The sequence below is a fragment of the Scylla paramamosain genome, unplaced genomic scaffold, assembly GCF_035594125.1.
Source record: "Scylla paramamosain isolate STU-SP2022 unplaced genomic scaffold, ASM3559412v1 Contig26, whole genome shotgun sequence".
In the NCBI taxonomy this organism is placed as follows: Eukaryota; Metazoa; Arthropoda; class Malacostraca; order Decapoda; family Portunidae; genus Scylla; species Scylla paramamosain.
Genome location: NW_026973691.1, coordinates 579,173 through 597,500, shown reverse-complemented (window position 1 = coordinate 597,500; position 18,328 = coordinate 579,173). Strand labels below are relative to the sequence as shown.

The following is an 18,328-nucleotide window of genomic DNA, read 5'->3' as shown; positions in this document are numbered from 1 at the left end:
TTAGCCTGTAGATCTTGCACCGCCAGGCATGTCAAGGTCCCTTTTCTGAAATGCGTTTGGTTTCTCATAAAGACTGTTTTCAAAAGCCATAGAGATAATGCGCCAGGTTCTCATGGGTGTTTTTGTTCATCAGTAGTACAAAATTCTTGTTAGACTATCATTAGAATCAAAATCACTTTAGGAATCGCCAGTCACGCCTAGTAAGAGTCGAGCTGAGACGCCGAAACGTTTCACAATGTGGTTCTGTAATCACGCGAGGAGTTTGCGTTTGTGCGTCAGTAGGTAAGACCTCTGACATACTTTGATTTTCAGTATCGATGACATTTTTCACAGTGCTCTTGTTTCCTCCATCCAAGAATGTGAGTGTGTAGTAATCAGGGTTGTCATTGTGTGAGTGTGTAGTAACCAGGGTTGCCATTGTGTGAGTGTGTAGTAACCAGGGTTGCCATTGTGTGAGTGTGTAGTAACCAGGGTTGCCATTGTTACTGCGAAGTCCGTTCCAAGTGAAGCGCAGGGTTGTTTTTTGCGTCGATCTCTGCCCTAGTCCTTGGATTCCAATAGCCTGCGTGGGGAAAAATTAAAGCTCACTTGAGGTCAGGAAACTAACCTGATCATAGTGACGCAGACTGTTTGAAACACACACACACACACACACACACACACACACACACACACACACACACACATTTTTTTTTTTATTTATTTTTTATTTATTTATTTATTTATTTACTTATTTAATTATTTACTATTATTTGTTATTTCGTCAGCAGGAGCCTCCCCCTGGGGGTTCTAATTTAGTTAGCGCACATCTCTACAACCCACCGGTCCACCTGGCCTCTGGAGGGCACGACGATGATTTGGTGGGAGCACCTTTTGGCGTCCATCGCATATAGAAATAGCGTTTTCAGTCTTGGAAACACCTTCATGGAGGTAACTTTTGACGGCGCGTCTTTCTTGTTTTATGACATTCCTTCATGAGAGCCACCGCTTTGCCGTATTCTGCATATTTTGATTGATCTGCATGTGAGGGAAAGTTTCTGCCTGGCAACTCACGCAACTCTCGCCTCATCACTGCAGCTCGAGCTGGAGCGCAAAAAAATGCGCGAATCATTTGCCATAACACACTTCATATACGGGATAGCCAGTTTTGTTGACCCCATCAGACTCAGCAGTAACTGTAGAATCAACATGTATTGTAAAAACTTAACAAAAAAAAAAAAAAAAAGAAAACGGTATTACGACGAGTTGAACTGTGAAGATGTAAAAATAAAAAGTGTATGACATGTTTTACTTATGCTCGCTATTTTTTAACAGTTAATCATTGAATAATGAAATAAATTATTACATCAATTAGGAAAAACTCTCGTGAACACGAAAGTGTGATCAAAATGCAGATGAAGCTCCACGCATTGTAAAACACAGCGTCACTTATTGCAACATGTCGTTCCGCCGCAACCATCACGGTGGCGCGACTCTTGGCGCGATGGTTGGTGGTCGGGGAGGGTCCCGGGTAGGGAGGCGTGGGCAGCAGCGACACAGCATTTTCGTGCAGGTGTGGTGCAATATTGCGCAATGCCAAGAACAACCTCAATAAGAACGGCGAGGTCCGTATGAGCCGGTTTGAGACGAGTCAAAAAAATTGGAACCCTCCAGTCGCTGGGGAAGGTCCTTGAAGTTGCTCCGCAGCTTAAAGCACCTGTTACCTGATTATTTTTTTTTATTTCCTCAAATGACACATAACCTGGGAAAGAAAAACAATGATTGAGGAGAGGAGGGAAAAAAGATCATTATTACGGAGCGAGAGAGAGAGGAGAGAGAGAGAGAGAGAGAGAGAGAGAGAGAGAGAGAGAGAGAGAGAGAGAGAGAGAGAAAGAGAGAGAGAGAGAGAGAGAGGATGAGGAAAGTGAGTGTGTGTGTGTGTGTGTGTGTGTGTGTGTGTGTGTGTGTGTGTGAGTGTGTGGTGTGTGTGTGTTGCGTGGTTTGTGTTACCACCCCCATTCGTGAGGATTTCTTTTACTATTAGTATAATTTTTTAATGTATTAAAGAGAGGGACCAAGTACAAACGAATGGTAAAAAAAAAAGTTCATAAATGTTGTCCCTAAAGAAGAACAAAGAATTATGTTGTTGTTGTTGTTGTTGTTGTTGTTGTTGTTGTTGTTGTTGTGGGGGTGATGGTGGAGGTGGCGCACCACACTACCTAGTCTGCCAGAAGCGTCTCACGTGCCACCTTCACCACCGTAAGTCTCACACAGGCACAAGTACGGAGTCTCACATTGGGAAATTGCGATGAAGGAGGATTCTTTGGAGAGGGAGGGGTCGGTGGCGGCGCCCACGTCGTTGGCAGGGTTGGCGATTACGGTGTGGTTCGTAAAGGGCAGCAGATCTTTTAATGCTATCGTTGCTCTTCCCCCAGAGTTGACAACACCGTATTTAACGAGGGGATTCTTGACTTTCTCACTCGATGGCTTCAGAATGAATTGCACTTTCATACTGTAACCATTATATTTAACGCAATTGTTTTCCACGGTAGCTGTGCATCTTCTGGAATCACACTGAAGACTTCTCACCCTAACTTCAGGTTCTGTTGGGGTGAGAACACACGACTAAGGTGGTTATAAGGGACTTGCATCAACATTACATACGTTGTTACATTTATCCACGTACTTCTCTTAGACTGCCTGCAGAAGAAAGAAAAAAAGAGAAAAGATTATCATTATTATTTTCTTTTGCGTTTTTACCTTTACTAAACAAATCAAAGGCAAACGATATTGAAGAAAATTACCTTGGTTTTTCTTTTAAATTTTATCTATTAATCTATTATCTTATTTCATTTATTTACTTATTTTATTTTTGTTGATGCTACACTAAAAGATGTTCAGAGACCACACGTAAAGCGTAAAGAGAGAGAGAGAGAGAGAGAGAGAGAGAGAGAGAGAGAGAGAGAGAGAGAGAGAGAATGTGTGTGTGTGTGTGTGTGTGTGTGTGTGTTAGTCTTTCAGTAAGAGTGAAAAGAAATACAAAGAATATATATAACTTTCAGCCATAATGAAATGAGGAGACAAGAGAAGAGCGAAAATGCGCGACTCACCTGTAGCAGGGGTGACTGTAGAATTTCTTGCTGTTATTTTGCCAGTGGTCTTTTCTCGTATTTGGAAAGTCGTATTGGTGTAAGGGCGTGCCGAAATTTTCATGGCTAGCCTGTTTAACTTTGCGTCTTGCCAGTTACTGAATTTTGTGTCATAATCACACGCCAGGAAGTCTAACTGTTGATGTAATGAAGTGGAGAGAAGAGAGGCGAAATGCTAGAATGCTGTTGAAAGCTGCAGTAAAGTGGCTAATATTACTCGGCTGTGAACACACACACACACACACACACACACACACACATACACCGTTCAGACTTATTAGCAATCCCCACCTTGTATCTAAACTGGTCCTTACTGAGATCAAGGTGACTCGGCCTGAAGGTTACACGATTGGGTTCAGCATAGATATCGATCCTTACTTTTCTCTGTCCTGTGGGTGAAGGAGCAAAGAGGAAGAACTGTCATTGGCCTCTCATTGTCACGGAAACTTTGATGAAAATAATGAAATGGAAAAGGAGAGTTGGAGGGCCTCGGATTGTGTACACCCCACGCAGGGACTGAACAAAGAACATTTATTTTTAGTGTCTTCGTGTTTTACTCTCTTAGGAAAGACAATCAGTTTGGAATGCGTCGAGCATGATGGAGGAAAGAGCGGTGCACGTTTCCCTCTCCTCTGGGATGGTTTGGAAGGTGGGAAGGGAGAGGGAGAGGCTATAGGAGAGAGTAGGAAGGTGTGGGTTGAGGGTGGGGAAGAGACGTGCCATGGACCGGGAAAGGCTGGACTGGAAGAGAATGAGAGAGTTCTGGAAAAGGTCGCTGGCTATGAGAGACTGGGCTACACTGGGAAAGTTTAGGGAAGGTTCCATGCCAGATCGCAGGCAGGTGGACATTAGGGGAAGGAACAGAGCAAGTATGATGATATTGAACCGTATTGTTAAACGGTTTTGCTTCTCACAAAGACTTTTCACAAGTCACAAAAAATCATTGGTGCCGTATCTTAACATAACCTTTTTTTTCTTCCATTGATGATACAGATTAGTTGTTAAAACTCCAACTACAATCATAAAACCATCCTTGAAAACCCCCTCTAACTTCTACAATCTGTCAGAAGTAGTGGAGATAACACCTGGAAAAGTTTCAGTATACAGACCTTGGTTAATATCTCCGTTATCTGCATGGATGTCTCTTCTACTTGTTGTGCTCCTGTCAACAAAGCGTTACAAGAGCCTTAGCCTCACTTCTACAAATTACACTTGGGTTTTGCTTTTCTTTTTCTTTTTTTCCGAAAAGTGTGCTGCATTTCCTGATGTGATGCGATGAAAGGAAGCATGTACGAACTTCGTCAGAGAGAGAGAGAGAGAGAGAGAGAGAGAGAGAGAGAGAGTTAACAATATCATAATACAGACTTGTAATGCAAGAGAAGAAATGATGATGATGATGATGATTTTGTGTGTGTGTGTGTGTGTGTGTGTGTGTGTGTGTGTGTGTGTGTGTGATATTCTTTTCATACTCACTTGATATGACAAGCATGGCTGGTCAGGAAGACGCAGGCTGTGTATACAGAGAGAGAGAGAGAGAGAGAGAGAGAGAGAGAGAGAGAGAGAGAGGAGAGAGAGAGAGAGAGAGAGAGAGAGAGATTCAAATTAATACAGCAACATAAAAAATGGAAACTATATACTTGTACGCGCGCGCACGCCCACACACACACACACACACACACACACACACACACACACACACACACACACACACACACACACACACACACTGGAATACACCACAAAAAAAATTATTAATATTTGTATTGTTTATATTAAGTAAACATGTGCATAACAATATGACTTACTGAAAACAGTGACGAATACCACGCGTGTCTTCCACATTGCTTCTCCTGTCACCTCCTGAGAAAGAGAGAGAGAGAGAGAGAGAGAGAGAGAGAGAGAGAGAGAGAGAGAGAGAGAGAGAGAGAGAGAGAGAGAGACGATTTTAATTTGTCAGTTAGGAAGAAACAGGACAATTAAATGGTAAAACGCTTTAAGCATTCTCAAGAACATTTTTCACAGGCCACATAGTTTATTATTATTATTATTATTATTATTATTATTATTATTATTATTATCATTACTATTATTATTATTATTATTATTATTATTATTATTATTATTATTATTATTCAGTTCCTATGTGTGTTTTTCGCACTGATGATGCGATCACTAGAATCGATGACAGTACAGATGAAAACCTCTTTACCTTCCACCACAGTCTCTTCAAAGGAGTCGACATGAAAGGCTTTTTAATGTTGAAGAATTTGATCTTTGGTTCGAGTGTGTGTGTGTGTGTGTGTGTGTGTGTGTGTGTGTGTGTGTGTGTGTGTGTGTGTGTGTGCGCGCACACGTGCAAGCTGCCGATGAGGATTTCCTGTCTAGTTTAAGATAAGCTAACTTATTATCGACTCACCACTAACAACCTCACTCACTTCTTTATTAATTTTCAGGATCAATTTGTTCTTATCTCTTTCCTGAATCAAACCTTTCTCAAACCTGAAAGCGTCACTTCATGCCTTGTCTTTATTATTAACCCCAATGTTTGTGTTTCAGTCAGCCCTTTCGCGTCCCTTAGATTCCTCCTTTAAGTCCCCTCTTAGCTGCATTATTTTTAACACTCGTGCTTGAAAGTGGAAACGGTAGAGCTTATAATAATAATAATTTCCTAAAGACTTTACAGTACCTGCTCATGTTTGCTGTGTGATTTCTGCTATATTAGAGTGTGTGTGCCAGATGCAATGCGGAAAACTAACTGTAAGAGGTGGAAATTGGGATCTCTCTAACCGTGGTTTCTTCTACGACAAGAATTCCCATCATCAACTATTAAAGAGTTAACAGATTAACACTTCTCAGCCTGTCATCTGATGCTCGTGCAGGGAGAAGGAGGTTAATAAGCGTCGATCAAATAAATTGTTCGTGGTTCATGATAGTGTTCTTTTTTTTCTGGCCATAGAAGAAACCACGCTTGGAACGATCTCAAAGTTCACCTCCTTATGTTTTCTGTGGAGTACGGATAAAGGACGGAAGGTTATCATGATACACTTTCCAAGAGTCAGGCAGTACGTACTGTCGCAAGCTGCTGCACTGTAAAGGAAGCCTGATGGCTTCCTGCAGCTTCCTACATTTTATGTTTTTATGTTCTACGTATCACGCGATGACGTCTCGCGTTTCTAAACACTGAGAATCTTACCTGCAGCCTGCCGTAAAAGGTAACATATATAGATCTTTACAGAGGCTTGCCAAGGATCGAACCCTTGAGACAATGGACCGTATTCTGAAACATTTCTGCGCCGCACCTCACTAATTTCAAAAGGCTCTAGAATCTAGATGAAGTTATACAGGTTTTTCATCATTTTTTTAAATTTTATATATATATATATATATATATATATATATATATATATATATATATATATATATATATATATATATATATATATATATATATATATATATATAATGTTCTAGTTACAGATTAACAAGATCTCTACATTATTAACAAGAGAAACATTGTTGGGAACCCAGCTAATAGTTTCTGTGGCCTTTGAAAACAGTGGTGGTGAGAGAGAAGAGCGCTTCTGAATGCGTGCCTTATATGCGCTGTACACACCGAGCCGCAGCCAGTCCCGTGAAATGATATCAGCCATCACTGGTGCGTATTCTCAAATGTTTGGGAGTGTTACCTTAGGTGTATCTGACAGTCTTTAGTGGACGTCATCGCGGCTTTCCAGCGTTTTCATGGTTCTAGTGAGGAGAACATTTCGTTAGAACCCGACTCATCCTCATTGTGGCCTTTGAAAGTAATCCTGACGAGAATCCAAAACTAACCGAACCTATCCGAGCAGAACAGACCCCGATCTAATATAACCGAACAGAACCCACCTTAACCGAACCTAACCGATGGGAGCCCAGCCTAAGCTAACCTAACCTAACCTAACCTATCCGAACCTAACCAAAGTTAACCAATTATTTCACCGCTGCTCCATTTTTACTGTGACCAGCCAGCTAGTCATAACGCGGACGACAGACATGGTTACTTGTGTTCTCATGGGTGCTTCTATTGGCGGTGCAGAATCCTTTGTTCAACTATCGCATGAATCATGATAAGCACTGTGGAAAGGCCGGTCAGCTCCACTACAGCAGGACAGTAAGAGTCACCGAAAGGATGTGAAGCTAAAGTGTCAGAGGTTCAAGTCTGAGGTGGAAGGAAACCATCTGGACTGAACCCTGTCACGCTGAAGCCTTCATAAGCCTCCACAGGTTTTTGAAGATGTTTTTTTTTTTTATGATTCTATTGATAGATTAACATTTCTACATTACTGACAGGTGAAATTCTTTTAGAACCCGGCTAGTCATTTCTATGGCGTTTGAAAATAATTGTGTGAGAGAGCAGAGCACTTCTGAATACGGAACAGTGACTCATGGCTTGCCAGAGGACGCCAAACAAAGGCCCTCAAACAGGAGAAAGACAAGAAGCGTATCAGTGAGTAAATAAACAAGGGATAAACAATAATAAGGAAGGAAAATGAACTTGCATACATACTATCAGAGAGAGAGAGAGAGAGAGAGAGAGAGAGAGAGAGAGAGAGAGAGAGAGAGAGAGAGAGAGAGAGAGAGAGAGAGAAGGAACTGCGGCAAAATTGCAAAGGAAGGGAGTCACAGAGAAAGATGCAAGGGACAGAAACAACTGGAGGAGACTTGTACATGGCACATTTAGAGAAACGGCGAAAGAAGAAGTACGTCATGTTATTTGATTAGTGAATATGACTATACCTTTCTTCCAGGCAGGGAATGACCTCAGCGTGATGCACGAGGGCAGTGGGTCTGCTGCGTCCGGCGTGGTGATGGTTGGCGTGGGCACTAGACGAGTTGTAATAATCCACCGCGAGCTGCCAGGATGCCTGCGTGATACCAAGTACTTATATTTCTGAAGTTCTGAAATATTCCCGATTCTGTTACATTCAAGAAAACGCAGACTTTACAGTGCCCGGGCTCTCACCTGAATTATTTTCAAAAACCCATATTAGATTATTAGTCCTGTTTCCATTGGAGTTTCTCTGATTGGTCCTCGTTAAGTTATCGCTTTAATCATGGAAACTCTCTCGATAATCCCAATCATTTCCACTACAGCTTGTAAGTAGTCACGATAAGGCGCTGAATTGTTTGAGAACACGGTCCCTTGCAATAATTGTTGCCGAGAGAGAGAGAGAGAGAGAGAGAGAGAGAGAGAGAGAGAGAGAGAGAGAGAGAGAGAGAGAGAGAGAGAGATGAAACGAAAGATTAAATAAGCAAACAGACAAGGCGGTCATGACAGAATTTGGTTAGGAGCGTATAATGGTGTGTTGCGTGCGTGACTTGGTGAATATTGTGTAAAACAGACTGATAGAAGTGGCACTGGGGAGGCGGCGCATGAGGACTGTGGCTACTTTCAGCACCATCCTTGCTGCACTGGTGACACCTGTGGGCGGTGCTGTGTACGAGATGCAGAGCCAATCAACACCAGGGCAAGGTCATTCTGTTGACCTCACAGATGGCATATGCACATGCACTGGTGGGGGAAAATGGAATACCTTGAAAGCACCAAGCTGCAGCTGCAGAGCACAGCATGTCAGCTGTGCCGCAGGTGTTGCCACTCTGCAGGAAATAGAACGTGGCTGGCAGGAGTGACACTAGGACGAGAAAATCTCCCCGATGGGAGCTTTTTTTGCAGGACTGCAACAGGGAATTTCTGCAACTGAAAAAGAAGATACGAGGGGAGTAATACCCACGATGTGCGAAGAGCAGAGAGTGTCACCCTCCAGCGCAGGCTTCTTCTCCTTGACAGGCTTCTCCACAAACACCTCCTGACTCTTCCCACGTGGCAGAAAGTTTAGTCATTCTTGTGAAAAGATTTGGGAATGAAGACACCAAGGAAGCACTTGAAGAAGTGCAGAAGACTTTGTCTTCAATAAAGTTCCCAGGCTTATACATACACGCTTATACGTAAAGGAAAGCCAGAATCAACCACGAAAATAAGATAAATAACCTCCAAAATGCCTTAAGTAAATTGAAGGATACAGGCCCGTTCACAGCACCCACCTTGAACACATGACGTCATCAAACCCAGACGGAGACCTTTCCTCCTGCCTCCCCGTGTCTCCTTGTCAATATTTCCCTCAGTTTCCAGGGTTTTCCAGGAATTTACATGTGTTTTCAGACTGAAATGCGTTGATCGTAGTAGAAGGAAGAGGAAGAAATGAGGAATGGAAGTGTGAAAGTGAGTGTAGTAGTAGTAGGAGTAGTAGTAGTAGTAGTAGTAGTAGTAGTAGTAGTAGTGGTGGTAGTAGCAGTGGTAGTAGTAGTAATTGCTGTCGGTGGCATAGCACTATTATTATTTCGGCTGAAGGACGGATGTGGGAGTAGGTGGGTGTATGAAAGGGTGGATTGGGTAGATAGCTAGTTGGGTGGATTAATTGCTCTGTGTGTGGGTGAAATGTTGTGCTGATGGATAGGTGGATGGGTGAATGAATGGTTAGGTGGAAGAGTGAGTGGGTGGATGGATGCGGTGATCGCCGGCTGTGTTAATGCAGGGGCTGGTCAACGCTCCCACAGTTATCTGGAGAAGCACACTCTAAAACCGCCTCTCGTGATACATCTTGATGCACTGTACTTAAATGCTACAAAACATTGATCCTAAGTGTTTATGGTAACAGTTTCCACGGAATCTGGTGATGCACATTCTACACAACAGTTATTATAAGCTAAATACTCGCAACAAGGCTCTCAGTGTTTTCATATCTATTTCTAGTCTTCTGCCACATAATTAGTTTGAAATATTTTCCACTGGTTTCTACAGTGACTCATGTTTTATCTAGCAAATACAAAAAAGGCATTATTGCAGTTTCAACCAATACACCTTACGTAAGTATAGCCCCTGGCAGGGTCTACATCTCACTGTTTGGAGCATTTCTAGCCTTATTTTACCCTGTCGGAAACTAATAACAACTTCAGATGAGAATGTCAAAGATTCAAGTCAATTCTAGCTCAAGTCCACCAGTAGTCGTCTCTTGTAGGATGGTGAGTGTGTTCGTATGTTTGTCATCAAAAGTGCGCGTGCGCGATGGTGACGTGACGTTGACACACGTGTTAAGACTTGTGATGACGTGGAGTTACCTGCTGTGAATCAGGTCACACGGAAATGTAACAGCCAATCACATGTAGGCACGTGTGTGTAGAGGAGGAAGGAGCACCCGGGACTGCCTGTGGTGCGTCAGTTTCACCATGGACACGGAAGAGAGACGTGTGCTGGCTGTCAATATATGAAGTGCAGTTTACCGCCAGTTCCCTCAACTTCTTACGGTATTTTTCGTTAAGTAATTACTGCTGGTATGTAGTGATGACTGACAATGTAGGAGGTGACAAAATGTTACGTCACGTCAGTTTACCTTGTGTGTGGGTTAGGAGGTTAGGTTAGTGATCTTAAGGGAGAGTCCAAGAGAGACGAAGCCCTCCCTGGTTAGGTTAGATTGGTTACGTTGGGTTAAGATAATGTAGAAAAATCCCGTTTTCGAAATATGCTGCTTGTCATCCTTAAACTTTTTTTCTGGAATGTCAAAAATATCCCACCAGGTTCTTGTGCTTCCTGGCTTTAGTGAAAGATACTCGTAAAGAGGATGGAGGCATTGGTTGAAACTGCAAATTTACCCCCTAAGAGAGTCGAGCAAGTATTATTTTGTACTGACAGGATATTGTGACAGCCTAAACCGCGCGGGAGACGAAAGAAACACTGAGCGATATCAAACACGCCGGTTTCTCCAAAACACCCAACAAACCTGAGGCGACAGATACCAGTTTGTAGTGGTGCTGTAAAACCCTAGTCTGTACATGTGTTGTGGTTGTTGTACAAACATGTCAGGAAAGAACCAAGGTGTGAAAGGACGGGTTGTATTTCCAGAGAAGAAAGCGACAACTCAGGGAAGACATTGGGAGACAGGGTGTAAACAGACCAGCGGCACCTTAGGGAAAACGTCGAGACGCACAATATCAACAGTCTTTACCAGTGCCCCGCTAACATTTGGCATCAAAACATGGTTGTTGCTTTCATGTGTACCAGAATTTATATACGGGTATGTTAACTGTATAACTTGAATGGATACAGTAAGGTCATATAGAGAGGGAAAAAAAAATAGTATTCGTCCCAGGGTGGTGATACATCCCAGACCCGAGATAATGTACACAGTATTTACCTAATTTTGCCATTTTTCTTGCTCTCTGCTTGATGATGGCGGCTAAAAATGTTCCTAATATTTTGTTACTTGGTTTGATAGCACACAAATGACGTAAATTTTTATTTTATTTTTTTCCAGCCGACCAACTTTTGTGTAAAATTCAGTTAGCAAGCGTTACCCAGTATTTTCAGTCATTTATCCATGTCTCTGACGAACCCTGGAACTTCCTGCCTGTTTTGTATTCCTTCTTTCCTATGACTTGAACTCTTGCAGGAGGGAGCTTTCAACACACCCTTCAAATTAAATGCCCCCTTTTTGTATCTAGGAACTGACATCTGATTGGGTCTCTCTTCTGCAGGCAAGAGTAAGTCCACCTGCTGGTGGACTACAGGCTGAACACAAGCACTGACAAGCAGTACAGGGCATTTCATGATGGCTTCTGCAGGGTGTGGGACGGTATTGTGCTCAGACTTTTCCAGCCAGTGGAACTTGGACTTGGTCACCGGCAATGAAAATTATTTCTGGACACTGGCAATGAAAATTATTTCTGGACTGAGTTGGAAAAGAATGCTGAATATAAGATTTAGTTAAGGTGGGACTGGGATGTGTTTGGGTGTGTGTGTCTTTGGGTGTTTGGCAGTGTTTTTCAGGTTGGCTGTGTGTAATTTAGGGTCGTTTGTGTGCGTTTTCACCTGTATATCATTCCTTTTAGTTGTTCTTCACTACTCGTATTTCATCCTCTCATTCATTTTACTTATTTTTTCCTTATTAATTATAATGTACGCTCTTTGCCTCTGTCGCCTTCTCTAATATTCATCCAGTCCTTCCCTGTGTCTATATATCTAGTCCTTTTTTGTCTCTATCACTCTTCTATCTAATATCCAGTCCTTCACTTCCTGCCTTCAGTTCGCATACACTCCTCATCTCTTCTGGTGCCTATATTTACCAGTCCTTCCCTGCACACACCACAGCAATATGAATTAAAACACAAATGCCAATATCCTTCCTTTTATTAATCCCTCACTGTGTTTCCAGGGTGAGTACTTCCCAGACCATCCAGTCACTCGCACGTGTTGGGAAGTCTTTCGCGAGCTCTCGCTGGAACAGAAAATGTTTTCAAGTTTCTGACGGGGACTCACCAGGTTCTTCTACTAGGCATGAGAGAGAGAGAGAGAGAGAGAGAGAGAGAGAGAGAGAGAGAGAGAGATTTCTCTCATTTCTTTTTTTCCCTTCCTCTTCTTATCTTTCTCCTTTATTTCTTCTTTATACTTCTCCTTTATTTCTTCTTTATCTTTCTATCTTTCTCTCTCCTCTATCTTTCTCTCATTTCTTCTTTTTTCCTTCCTCTTCTATTGTCTTCGTTCTTATGTCCTCTTCCTTCTTTGTCTTCTATCTCTCTCCTCTTTCTTCCTTCCATTACTTCTGAAAATATTAAAAATATTAAATACATATTTTCAACATAATAATAATAATAATAATAATAATAATAATAATCTCTCTCTCTCTCTCTCTCTCTCCTTCTCTCTCTCTCTCTCTCTCTCTCTCTCTCTCTCTCTCTCTCTCTCTCTCTCTCTCTCTCTCTCTCGGGGAGTGACTGTGGGTTCGTCAACATACTGTAGGGGACGTACTATGGATCTGTAGGTGGGTGAGAGAGAGAGAGAGAGAGAGAGAGAGAGAGAGAGAGAGAGAGAGAGAGAGAGAGAGAGGCACATTCTTATTGGTGAAGGGGACAGAACTTGTTTTTTCATTTTAAAAAGCATTTCTGCACCTCAGTTATAGCCTCTCTCTCTCTCTCTCTCTCTCTCTCTCTCTCCTCTCTCTCTCTCTCTCCTCTCTCTCTCTCTCTCTCTCTCTCTCTCTCTCTCTCTCTCTCCTTATCTCATCTTTTTCATGTCCTCTTCTCTTCCTTTCTTTCCTTCTGTCAGTCATTCCTCTGAAATATGAATACATTTATAAGAATAACAATAGCAATAAATTTAAAAGTAATATTTTTTATTCTCTCTCCTAAACACACACACCAATATTTTCTCCCTCTTTCTATTTCTCTCTCACAAACACAACCAAACACACTCTCTCTCTCTCTCTCCTCCTCTCTCTCTCCTCTCTCTCTCTCTCTCTCTCTCTCTCTCTCCTCTCTCTCTCTCTCTCTCTCTCTCTCTCTCATGTTAGCTTAATCCTCATCCTTATCACACACAAAACAGCACAAAATACACACTAACTTTCCTCTCTCTCTCTCTCTCTCTCTATCTCTCTCTCTCTCTCTCTCTCTCTCTCTCTCTCTGTCATGTTAAGCTTATCTTAAACTAGACAGGAAATCCTCATCTTTAGCACACGCAAAACAGCGCAAAACACACACACACACCCACACACACCCAGGCTCTGAAGTTGATAATCCAAAGAACATCAAACAACAGCTTCCTTTCAGTCGCGCACACCTGCAGGTCATCGCCCAACCTGACCTGCCAAAATACAACACGCGGGGAGGCGGGAAGTTAAAATACAAGCTTATAAAGGCCATACAGCAGAGTGAAGGGCTCGGCCTGGTGTGAGGGTGTCTTGTGAGGTGTTGGTGTCGGGGTAGGAGTGGGGGGTCAGAGAGGGGCTCTGAGAGGATTAAGAGTGATCTATTGTGTTGTTTGTTTAGTTTGGGGTCTTTTTTTTGGTTCTTCTATGGGGAGAATGAGAGAGAGATCCAGTGAAAGTCAGGGAGAGGCTGTGAAGGGGCTGGAAGACTTACCTTGTTGTATATTAAATTTGGGGGTCTATTTTTAGGTAGTTGTGTGTGTGTGTGTGTGTGTGTGTGTGTGTGTGTGGAGAGAGAGAGAGAGAGAGAAAAATGTGTGTGTGTGTGTGTGTATGTGTGTGTGTGTGTGTGTGTGTGTGTGTGTGTGTGTGTGTGTGTGTGTGTGTGTGTGTGTGTTGCAAGGATAAAACCTTAGAATGTTCCTGTTAAGTGTTATTACTACTACTACTATTGTTGCTGCTACTTACAACTGCTACCTACTACTACTACCTCCACCACCACAACCACTATATACCATGACAACTACTACTATTACTGCCACCACCACCACCACCACTTCTACTATTACTACTGTGAACAGCCCCGGAGGAGGAAGTCTCTAAAAAAATATATAGATAATATACAAATGAATGGAAAATATTCATAATAATATTCCCTTATTATTATTATTATTATTATTATTATTATTATTATTATTATTATTATTATTATTATTATTATTTAATTTGCGTATATTTTTAATCTTGTAACAAGAAAACGAAAAATAATAAAGAAATAAATTAACTTGTATTATCATCACTATCAAAAATATATACACTATTATTAATATATTATTAATATATTTATGGACCAATTTCTAGATTCTATTTTTAGCTTATATATAATAATTTAATGCAATTAAAAAAAAATACTTTTAATACCTCCACAATTAATCATATTATCATTTCTGTTGATTTTTTTGGATCATTCAGGAGTGGATGGCAGAAGTTGGTGAATACTACTACCTAGCTAAGCGTACGTTGGACCAGTATGCTTGAACACCTTTGCACTAGAGACAGTATTCAGAAACCCTCCAATCTTTCACTCCACTCTTTCTACTTTCAAAGGCCACAGAGATGATTAGCCCGGTTCTCAAGAGTGTTTCTCCTGTTGATAATGTAGAAATCCTAGTAGTAATCTGCCACTACAACCATAAAAAGGAAATACACCCATACAGGCATACAGGGCCGTAGAACTTCAATTACACCCTTCTGAATGTAGTGGAGGTGCGGCCAGAAATGTTTCAGAGCATAGACGTAGTAAAGCTTCATTGTGGTTGTGTGCAGTGTGTCACCTGGGAGCTTATGCCCTCTCTCTCTCTCTCTCTCTCTCTCTGTGTGTGTGTGTGTGTGTGTGTGTGTGTGTGTGTGTGTGTGTAAGAACAAACCTGAAAACTGCTAAATAGAATGAAACTGATAGAGAATGGATATGGAATTATACGAGAGTGAGAGAGTGGGAAAGGACGAAGCGAAAATAACATAGAATGAAGGAGAGACAGAGAGAGAGAGAGAGAGAGAGAGAGAGAGAGAGAGAGAGAGAGAGAGAGACCAACACACACAGTGTGTGCTTCAGCCACCTGCGTCGCCCACCAGGTCAGTCAACGAACGACCTTGGTTCAGTAATGAGTCACCACTGCAGACGATGGTGTACATTTGGTATTTATCGTATCATAAGCCTCACCCACAGCACACCAGTAAATCAAACGAGTAGCAAGTAATACATTCACTCACGTGGATGACAGTAGTTGCCTGACTGACGGCGTGAGTGGCGTCACTTGAACCTGAACCGATGTTTGTGATCCAGTTGGAGGACCGCAGTCGAATTGGACCACAAGATTTGTTCGCCAATCCTGGTCAAATTATTAGAATAGAAGGACGATCGAATCACAAGGTATGAAAGTGTGTGTGTGTGTGTGTGTGTGTGTGTGTGTGTGTGTGTGACAATATATATATATATATATATATATATATATATATATATATATATATATATATATATATATATATATATATATATATATATATATATATATATATATATATATATATATATATATAACAGCAGTATTGGTCGTACAGCGGTATTACTCCTTGTGAACAGTGTTGATTATTAACAAATACATGATAATGAGTCCTTTGTTATCATTTATCAGATTTTGATCATCTTCAGATCAGAGAGTGAATGCTGCTGCTTTCTAATGAAGGACTGTATTTCTAAAAAGGGAAGGGACTAAGAAATTACGACAAATTTACCAGAAAGGAGGACATTGTGTGGCTTACGATATAGTTACACATTCATCGAAGAAAACATGTAAATCTAAAAAAAAAATTTAATTAAAATATTTTGCAAAACATGCTGGTCTGCAGACTTCAGTTTGCATATCCCAAGTGACCAATAATACATGACTTTATTTACCCTCTTGATTAAATGGTAAACTTCAACTTCTGATATAATCAAGATTGACTATCCATTCAAACTTGCATAGCATTTTTTTATAATGATGTATGTATGTACTGGAAAACCTTCAGAGGTGAAATATTTCTTGTATTAATTACTATCAACTAGCTTTATTAAGTCACCAGTGTTCTGTGAACAATCTCAACTTTATGGGCCAGAATTCTAGACTATTCATCAATACTTTGACTTTAACTATCGAAATGTAACACCTCATTTGTTTCATCAATTTGACTACATTATTCCATCTTACCTTTAATGAGGCTCTTCGCTTGTCCTTCACCTTCTCCAGGCCTGCACCACACCTGCCAGAGAAGGATGTCCCAAGGCTGCCTCCCAATGTCACCTTTTCCTGTCTCTGTCGCTCCATCTTAGCATACCTCACTTGCTCATCCAACTGCTGCCTGCAAGGTGGAGAATGTTTACACCTGGAAACGTTGCAATAAATGAAGAAGGAAGTCTGGTGTATCCTTGCTTACCTTAATATATATATATATATATATATATATATATATATATATATATATATATATATATATATATATATATATATATATATATATATATATATATATATATATATATATATATATATATATATATAATTTATTTATTACTAGCATTATTGGCAAACTGGTGAAAATAAGACGTTCTTATTGGTGTGATTTCAGTACAAGCATAATCAAAGGTGTGTGTGGCAGGTACCTGCGAAGTGTAGTGGTTGGTGACTACTTGAGTGGCTTGTAGCAGCAGTGATGTCTGCACGGCTCAAATGTTTGCCAGGCACTCAGATAAGTGACCCAGCAAAGTTGTTACAGAGTTCAGCCAAACATGATACAGATCAGCTTGGCTCACATACATGTATGTAATACTGAGCCCTGAGTCTTCAGGGGAAATGAAAGGTATGTATGGTTGGTGTGTGCTTCAACTCACCACAACGTGATGCCTTGAGGAGTCGTCTGTAATTTAGTATAATTGGAGCTTGAGGTGTGCGTCGATGATTTGGTACTGAGGAAGTGAAGACGTGACCAGGCTTAGGTCAGAGCACTGAGAGGACTGCGGTTAGTCATGCAGTAACTTAGTTGTGAGACAGCGTGGCTCACTGGACACTGCCCTGTGTCGACCCAAGGACGGGCTATTGGAGAATGTGGGTTATTCTCTTGTTCAAATCTTGCTGTTGGCCGTGTGTTAAAGGATGCACGGAAATGTATGTTGGGTGTTTGTTTCTATAGTAATCTTCGTGGCACTAAGTATATGGATAAGGTGCTATTCGGAGGCATTGATAACTACACTTAAGTGTTAAGTATCCATTGTGTGTTTAACGGGTTCTATAAATAATGTTCATTATCGGGGAGAACAAAGTGAATTGGGATTGCTGGGCTAGGTAACAACTGTCCATTATCGGGCGATGCATTGTGAGGGTTGTGTAAGAATAGTCAGGGGCATTATGACGGTATATTAAGGGGTTATGTTGATGTATGGTTGCAGGAGTTAGCAGCCAACGGCGACCGGTTGCCAAGTGGACGAGTAGGGCCGAGTGGTGTCAACGTGCGGGCAGTGTAGCTGATCGTGTGGAAAGTGGGGTGCCAACTCCACTGGTTCTAATTACAAGTCTGATTGTAGTGCCGGACTGGAGCAACAAATATGCCCATTGGATCAAGAGTGTGTAGTGCACTGATGTGAGTAATGTTAACTGGAAATATAAATAAGGATTGAGACAAAATGGTATATTATGTTCCTTGTTACGTGGCACGGATTGCTACAATCTCCGGCTACTCCTAGTTACGAGTAGATGCCTGCCTTTCAGTGTGGTCAACGCCAGGACACACCAGGTTTCCTTTAACATTCTCTCTCTCTCTCTCTCTCTCTCTCTCTCTCTCTCTCTCTCTCTCTCTCTCTCTCTCTCTCTCTCTCTCTCTGTAAAACAATATAAAAATCGATAACAGCAACAACAGCAACAACAGCAACAACAA

At 41.4% G+C, this 18,328-nt stretch overlaps 1 protein-coding gene and 2 long non-coding RNA genes across 5 annotated transcripts in view; 1 reads left to right on the top strand and 2 right to left on the bottom strand.

Moving 5' to 3' along the window:
• Positions 1 to 16,814, top strand: part of LOC135097604 (uncharacterized) — a 23,951-nt gene extending 7,137 nt beyond the window's left edge. For 2 of the 3 annotated variants that reach the window (XR_010265880.1, XR_010265878.1), the window contains exons 3-6: positions 7,916 to 8,046; positions 11,697 to 11,930; positions 12,374 to 12,493; positions 16,648 to 16,814. This is a non-coding gene — a long non-coding RNA (uncharacterized LOC135097604). The remainder of the gene's footprint in view (positions 1 to 7,915; positions 8,047 to 11,696; positions 11,931 to 12,373; positions 12,494 to 16,647) is intronic. The other variant, XR_010265879.1, reaches the window with a different exon arrangement.
• LOC135097602 (uncharacterized) lies at positions 1,972 to 8,033 on the bottom strand. The gene is made up of 6 exons (XM_063999533.1): positions 7,905 to 8,033; positions 4,934 to 4,988; positions 4,602 to 4,638; positions 3,420 to 3,517; positions 3,090 to 3,264; positions 1,972 to 2,582 (listed from the first exon to the last, which is right to left on the bottom strand). Exons 3-6 carry the CDS (start codon positions 4,615 to 4,617, stop codon positions 2,218 to 2,220), a joined length of 654 nt encoding a protein of 217 aa, XP_063855603.1. The 5' UTR covers positions 4,618 to 4,638; positions 4,934 to 4,988; positions 7,905 to 8,033; the 3' UTR covers positions 1,972 to 2,217.
• On the bottom strand, positions 12,331 to 16,749 carry LOC135097603 (uncharacterized). Its single transcript, XR_010265877.1, has 3 exons — positions 16,609 to 16,749; positions 15,632 to 15,750; positions 12,331 to 12,760 (listed from the first exon to the last, which is right to left on the bottom strand). It is a non-coding gene; the product is annotated as an uncharacterized LOC135097603 (long non-coding RNA).
• Positions 16,815 to 18,328: the final 1,514 nt, after the last annotated feature.